The following is a 7,964-nucleotide window of genomic DNA, read 5'->3' as shown; positions in this document are numbered from 1 at the left end:
TGTTTTGTTCTATAGAACCTAATAAAAATACTGATTATTTTACTAAGGCTTTGGCTAGACTAGCATTTCCAAAAGTGTCCAGAATATATTAAGGAATTAAAGTTAATTTTATAAGACCAATTTTTAAAAAAAAACCCTTTGGAAAAACTGGCCTGGGGTGGCACCTGTGGCTCAAAGGAGTAAGGCACTGGCCCCATATGCTGGAGGTGCCGGGTTCAAACCCAGCCCCAGCGAAAAACCGCAAAAAAAAAAAAAAAAAAAAAAGAAAAAAAGAAACTGTTACTGTACAAAAAAATTCTTGGGTAGCACCTGTAGCTCAGTGGGTAAGGCGCGGGCCACATACACCAAGGCTGGCAGGTTTGAACCCACCTGGGCCAGTTAAAACAAAAATGCCAACTGCAACAAAAAACATAGCCAGGTATTACAGCGAGTGCCTATAGTCGAAGCTACTTGGGAGGCTGATGCAAAAGAATATCTTAAGCCTAAGAGTTGGAGGTTGCTGTGAGTTGTGATGCCACAACACTCTACGCACAGTGACAGCTTAAGACTCTGCCTCAAAAAAAAAAAAAATTCTCTAACAACTATATACTGATACTTTGAGAAAACCAAAAGTAGGTATGTGCAGAAGGAAAAAATAATACATATTTTTCTAGTATAGGAAAAAGATTTAAAGGGGGTTTTTTGTAGGCTGAGCAGAGTGGCTCATGCCTATATTGCTAGCACTCTGGGAGGCAAAGGCTCAGCTTGAGCTCAGGGGTTCAAAACTAGCCTGAGCAAGAATGAGACCCCCTCTACTAAAAATAGAAAAATGAGCCAGGTATTATGGTGGATTCCAGGGCACTCTAGCCTGGGCAACAGAGTGAGACTGTCTCAAAAAAAGAAAAAAATTAAAAAAATAAAGTTTGAACAACAAAAAACTTTATAGGCAATCCCTGAGTTACAAACATCTTATGTATAATTCACACTTATGGAGACTATTACAGGTAATAGGTGAATGTTACGTGTTCCAACTTACAGGTAAGTTGGAACAAATTCAACTTAAGAACAAACCCGCTGAACTTATCTTGTTTGGAACCCACTTACTGACCATATTAGTGAGTAATTAAAGAGGGAAGAATATGCCCAAAACTACCGTTGGAAGCTAGAATTACGATAAATACTTTAGCGGAATCAAGATGAAACCTGCCACTATTTTTAAATGAAGTACTTTTAGAATATGGCAAGATAGTGACCTCGAGGTGACACCCTGAGAAAGCACTTTCTTGTTCTCATGTTTTACAGTCCAAGGTATCTCCTTCTCACTTCTTCACTGCTTTCATCTGGAGGTAGTAAGTTTTCCAGAGTAGCTTGTCTAGCCTGTGGTGGCACTATAGAGTGCTGGCTTAGATGCAGATGTCTGCAATAAGCTCCCTAGTAGAAAATACTTTTAGAAAACCCAAACCTCAAAATCTGATCAAGAATGATCCTGACTGGCTCAGTGCCTGTAGCTCAAGTGGCTATGGCACCAGCCACATACACCAAAGCAGGCGGGTTCAAATCTGTCCTGTGCCTGCCAAACAATGACAACTACAACCAAAAAATAGGTGGGTGTTGTGGCGGGTGCCTGTAGTCCCAGCTACTTGGGAGGCTGACGCGAGAGAATTGCTCAAGCCCAGGAGTTGGAGGTTGCTGTGAGCTGTGATGACACAGCACTCTACCTAGAGCAATAGCAAAAAAAATAAAAAAGGAATGATCTTGACAGTAAAAGTTCTTAAAAAACAGTGTTGTTATCAAAGGACAAAACTTACTGACTAATTAATAGGAGATCAATCTCTGCTGGATCAATTAAATCGATATAAGGAAGTGCATCCATTCCTTCTAGGCCAGGATGGATCCCACAGTCCAACTAAAAGAGACAGGAAAAAAGATCACAGTATGCACATTTACTAAAATTCATCCATAGAACAGACAATAATTATAAGTGACCCACCATTCACATAACCAAGATGGATTCCAAACATTTGCACTTGGAACACAACTCTTATTAAATATGGCAAATATGCCATAAACAATTCTAACTTCCCAAATTAAAAATACAGCTCATCTTTGGGGTCACAAGATGCAAAACATAAGACATCTTCTTTTTAGATTCTTTGCTAGTCACCCTAACAATAAATGAATTCTTTTTCCAGAACTCTGATATTAGTAGATGGTGGGCACTTTAAAAGTTCATAGATATACTACAATCAGATATGCCTATTGTGAGAAGATAATAATTAGAAATGAGAAGCTTCCCTGATCATAGTAATTTAAATATTTTAAGGCATTAGGGGACAAATTCCTAAGTCAGTCGTTAAAGATTTACTTATTTTAGCCAGGCACGGTGGCTTATGCCTGTAATCCCAGCACCCTGGGAGGCTGAGGCAGGGGGACTGCTTGAGCTCAGGAGTTCCAGGCAAGCCTGAGCAAGAGTGAGATCCAGTCTCTACTAAACACAGAAGAACTAGCCAGGTGTAGTGGTGCATGCCTGTAGTCCCAGCTACTCAGGGACTGAGGCAAGAGGATTGCTTAAGTCCCAGAGTTTGAGGTTGCTGTCAACTATGATGCCATGGCACTCCACCTAGGGCAACAGAGTGAGACTCTGTCACAAAGAAAAAAAAAAGAGATGTACTTATTTTGTAGGGCATTACTGCCAAATTAATATAATAAATGACTACACTGACATATACCTGTTCTTTTAAGATTGGAAGAACCTGAGAAGAGGAACCAAAGGAATATGAACCAATGAGCTGCCTTTCTAATGAGTACCTTAGAAACCATCTGGTCCATTCCTTCTACTTTTCAGGCACAGGGAAACAGAGTGACCTCCCCGAGGCCAGGGCCCTGATGCTATTTGGGTATCCAGCTCTCAAGCCAAAGCTCCATCACCACATGCTACATGGGAATGGCTAGAGCTCTGCATGTGTTTGGGGCAGTCAGTTCCTTGGGATCTTCCACTGGTGGTAGAGCAGTTAGGTTGGCTCAATCCTCCAAAAGTGGAAGCGGGACTTTGAAGAAACCATAGCTCAGCAGATCTAGTTGATAATTTTACAATCTTATAAGATATCTTCTTAATCTACTTAATCTTTTGTCAAATTAGTAAGTACTGATTTAGTTTTTCTCACTAACATAAAACAGCATAAATTACATGCACTATAATATTTTTCTAGGAGCAAAACAGATAACTAAGCTACCAGAAAAGATCTAACACCCATTACAGATAGAGCCATACTATTAACCCAACTACAAAAATAATAATTACCATTATTTTTCTTCCTTTGAACTCCAGAATAATACATGATCTTCCTACTTCTTGACCAGCTCCCCTGTAAACATTCATGGTGAGAAGTAAAAATGATTAAAAAACCAAATCCAAGCTCAGAAAATTCAATCTTTCTTATAGTTTAAAGTATGTCCCATTTAGTGACAGTAATCATTTAAAAATTTTGAGGCATATGAGAGTTCTACAAAATTACAAGGGAAGAACAACATCAATGCAGGAAAGGAGGAAACGTCATCTTTGGAAGGGCAGGGATTTTGCAGTTGCTAAAACTGTGAGACAAGGTCGTACAGATCCAAGAAGCCCAAAGGTGAAGTTTAATCTTCTCAATGTTAGGTTTAAATGATGATTTGGTATTAATTTTATTAATACCATTTAATATGGTATTTTAAATGCCAACTAGCAGTCATGCAGATTATGTAATAATACTTTGGAATTAGCACTTAAGTATAGAGCCACAAGTACTTCAACATGCTGTCATCTTCTTTTTTTTTTTTTATAGAGACAGAGTCTCACTTTATCACCCTTGGTAGAGTGCTGTGGCGTCACTCAGCTCACAGCAACCTCCACCTCCTGGGCCTAGGCAATTCTCCTGCCTCAGCCTCCCAAGTAGCTGGGACTACAGGTGCCCACCACAATGCCCGGCTATTTTTTTGTTGCAGTTTGGCTGGGGCTGGGTTTGAACCCACCACCCTCGGTATATGGGGCCGGCACCCTACCCACTGAGCCACAGGCGCTGCCCAAAATGCTGTCATCTTCTTTAACATATTACACATTTATAAAATAGAGCACTTATTCATACTTTCAGTCCCTTTTCTTTCACCTTGTGTTATTTCAATTTTTTTTTTTTTTTTTTTTTTTGACAGAGCCTCAGCTGTCCCCCTGGGTAGTGTGCCATGGCATCACAGCTCATAGCAACCTCCAACTCCTGGGCTCAAGCGAGTCTCCTGCCTCTGCCTCCCAAGTAGCTGGGACCACAGGCGCCCGTCACAATGCCTGGCTATTTTTTTGTTGCAGCCGTCATTATTGTTTGGCAGGCCCAGGCTGGATTTGAACCCGCCGCCTTAGGTGTATGTGGCTGGTGCCTTAGCCACTTGAGCCACAGGCGCTGAGCCTTTTCAATGTATTTTAATAGCAGTACTTAAACAGTTTTCATTTCTTCTTACATGAATAAAGCGGCCATAATTTCCAACGATCACAAAGCACCCTTCAAGTTAAACTTCACCTGTTTTTCAAATCCTTCACCTTCTTTGATGCCTTTTCCAACCATTTTAGTTCACAGTACACTCAGTCATTCAACATTAAGCAGTTTCTACAGTGCCAAAAAAAGTACACACATTTTAAGAAGAAACTATTAAAACTGTAATACTCAACAGACACTGCTAACAAAAGATTAATACCAGTCACCTTGAGTGCCTCTTATAATTGCAGAAATCAAACATGACTTGAGTATTAAAAATTTAATAGTTTTTTCCTTTCTTAAAATGTGTATACATTTTTTTGGCACCCTCTGTATTTGCCAACTGCTATATTAAGTGCCTGAGATAAGTGGACCGTGACTTCAAGGAAGACAGTTTACTAGGAGATAAAACATGAAAATGATTTGTCCTCAACTGAGATCCTACCTCCTACGCTGTTGATGAAGAAAAAATAAAAAACAAATTTTAATTTTTACAGATACCCCAGCCTTCCACTTTATGTGACTCTTGATATTCCCTCTTAAGTGTCCCTAGCTCAGTTTTCTCTTCTAGTTTCCATAGCAACCATTTCAAACTTTCTACCCTTTCCCAAATTTTCCAACCCTCTACCTTCTTCATTTGAGGCATAGGTCATCACCTAAATCAATTCCTCAAATTCATTTACCAAACTGCCCACACCTTTGTCTCTACTTCTTTCCATATTTACACACCTGACATTAGATATCTCCCGAATATCTCCCAGGGACACATATTCCATATGCCAAGGGAGTTTTCACAATACCCTTGCATTTGCTCACCTTTCTTCCTGGAATGTTCTGCCCTCAGACGTTGGCAGGACTGTTTCCTTTCTATCAGCTGGGTCTCAGTTCAAAGGTCACTTTCTCAGAGGGTTTCCCTTGATTACCTCCTCTAATTTGTCCTTCACAACAAGCTATAGTCTAGCATGATTTTATCAAAATACTTATGATTTCAAGAAGTTATTGCATCTATTCATGGCAGATTTTTCACTACTAAAATGAAAGCAGCATTAAGAACAGAAATAGTGTCTATCTTGGTCACTGCTGTATTGCTACAGTGCAGGACATGTAGTAAATTATATCTCAAGAAGTATCTATTGTATAAATAAAACTTCTAAATTATGAATCTTGGAAATGAAGCAAAAGAAGCCAGAGACAAAAGGCTACATATTTTCTGATCCCACTTATATGAAATGTCCAGAATACACAAATCTATAGAGAAGAAAAAGATTGGTGTTTCCTAGGACTGGGGAATTGTGTATGACCGCTGGTAAGTACAAGGTTTCTTTCTGGAGTGATGAAAATGTTCTGTAATTAGGCAGTGGTGATGGTTGTGCAACTCTGGGAATCATACACTTTAAATGAGTTGTGTTACATGTGAAGTATGTTTCAATAAAGCTGTTACAAAATGATGGAACTCCTACATTTACTCTAGACCTGCCCCATATCCTATACTGCTAAAGTGAAGGACACAACCGTTTTTTAGCTGCCCAATCTTGGACTCTGAGTCATCTTAACACTCCTCTCTGCCCTGTCTTTCCTTCCCACAACCATCCCTTCAGATACATCTTATCAGTTACAAAACCCTGAAGATTTCACTTTTGAACTCTCTTGAAACACTCATTTCACTCATTACAGGCTCCCACTGCTTAGAGTTGGATTATTTGGAATACATCCTACTGAATCTCCCCACTTTATCCTTTCTTTTCATCTCCTACCTGCTTCTAGGAGTGACATTCTCATAACTCAGGGGTCCTCAACCTTTTTAAACAGGGGGCCAGTTTACTGTCCCTCAGAATGTTGGAGGGCCGGACTGCGGGCCCCTGGACGAGTCAGCTGCTAAGCAGGACAGGCAGTGTTGGCAAAAACACCCAGAGGGCCGGATAAATGTCCTAGGCAGGCTGCCTGTGGCCCGTAGGCTGTAGTTTGAGGACGCCTGTCACAACCTAATTTCCACGATATCCCATGCTTGTTTATAATTCTTTGTTGCTGGCTTGGCACCAGTGGCTCAAGTGGCTAAGACACCAGCCACATACACCTAAGGTGGCGGGTTCAAATCCAGCCTGGGCCGCCTAACAACAATGACAGCTGCAAACAAAAAATAGCCGGGCACTGTGGCAGGCGCCTGTGGTCCCAGCTACTTGGGAGGCTGAGGCAGGAGACTCACTTGAGCCCAGAAGTTGGAGGTTGCTGTGAGCTGTGATGCCATGGCACTCTACCCAGGGGGACAGCTTGAGGCTCTGTCTCAAAAAAAATAAAAATAAATAAATAAAATTCTTTGTTGCCTCCATATAATCGACCCAATAAAGACCCAAACTCCTTAATACGCACATGAGGTACTTCATAAACTGGACATCAATAGCTTGTTCCATCTCATCTGCTAACCTTTTAGCTGCAGACATGAGGAATCTGTCCACAAGCTGTGACCACTCTCACTTTCCCATGTGCCACTTCCTTTGCCTGGAACATCCTGGCCCCTACACTGTCTTTAATTCCTACTCATTCTTTAGGACTCAGCTCAAGCATCACATTTTGCAGGATGCACGAGCTATCCCCCTCCTCCATCTGCTAGAAACTTCAGTGCAATGCCTTCCTGCATTCTTATATTAGTATCATTCACTAGGCACCTGCCATGATTTTTACTCAAGTGCTGTTACAGTATTTTCACATGAGGAAATGGGTTTAGTGAGGCTGTTGTCCTAATAAGTGGTAAAGTAGGCACTCGACTTCAAGTATCACTCTGAAGTAATGATCTCCTGTTACTCCAAAGTCTCTCCAGTACTTCCCACTTTGCACTGTAGTTCCCTCCAATTGGTGAAAGCAATTAACTCAGCCCTCTATCTTATTTGTATCCGCAAGCCTGGTGCAGTGCTTGACAGTTCCTCAGTATTTGTTGAACACAGGAAGAGATGACAGGTGTGAACTAAGCAGCAGAAACCTTGGGCTATGACTCAAGTAAGTGCTCAGTGAAGCCTTTTGAATGAATGTGTAAGGGAGATACTACCTACCTTTTGTAAAATGTATACTACATTCATGTGGTACCAAATAATTATCTAACAATATCAATATGTTATGGATTCAAATTGCTCTCTATAGGAATTCAAGTTCTCACAGTTCTCTCTCCCCTTCAGCAGCATTCCAGAGTGCTGAAGGCCATCTCCACAAAAAGACCAATCTCCTATGGTCAACCAAGGGCTGAGATTTTTGTCCCTAACACCTCTGCACGTCCTCTTCTCCAACTCCCCGCTTTGCTAATTAAGAGTCTGAGCTTAGCAGGCTGAAACTCATAGCAAATCCCTAATTTATTCTCTTTCACATCCTGGAGGTTTTCTTTTCTCTTCTTTTCTTTTCTTTCTTTTTTTTTTTTTTGAGATAGAGCCTCAAGCTATCCCCCTGGGTAGAGTGCTGTGGCATCGTAGCTCACAGCAACCTCCAACTCCTGGGCTCAAG

The 7,964-nt window shown here is 40.9% G+C and overlaps 1 protein-coding gene across 1 annotated transcript in view; it reads right to left on the bottom strand.

Annotated features, from left to right (window-relative positions):
• Positions 1-7,964, bottom strand: part of CPSF3 (cleavage and polyadenylation specific factor 3) — a 47,114-nt gene that overhangs the window by 38,339 nt on the left and 811 nt on the right. Inside the window, 3 exon segments of the mRNA XM_003787380.3 lie at positions 1,167-1,182; positions 1,788-1,885; positions 3,281-3,344. Coding sequence (XP_003787428.1) covers positions 1,167-1,182; positions 1,788-1,885; positions 3,281-3,344 — 178 coding nt within the window.

This window comes from Otolemur garnettii, unplaced genomic scaffold, assembly GCF_000181295.1.
Source record: "Otolemur garnettii isolate 467f Iridium unplaced genomic scaffold, OtoGar3 scaffold00022, whole genome shotgun sequence".
Lineage (NCBI taxonomy): Eukaryota > Metazoa > Chordata > Mammalia > Primates > Galagidae > Otolemur > Otolemur garnettii.
This window is presented reverse-complemented; position numbering and strand designations above follow the sequence as displayed.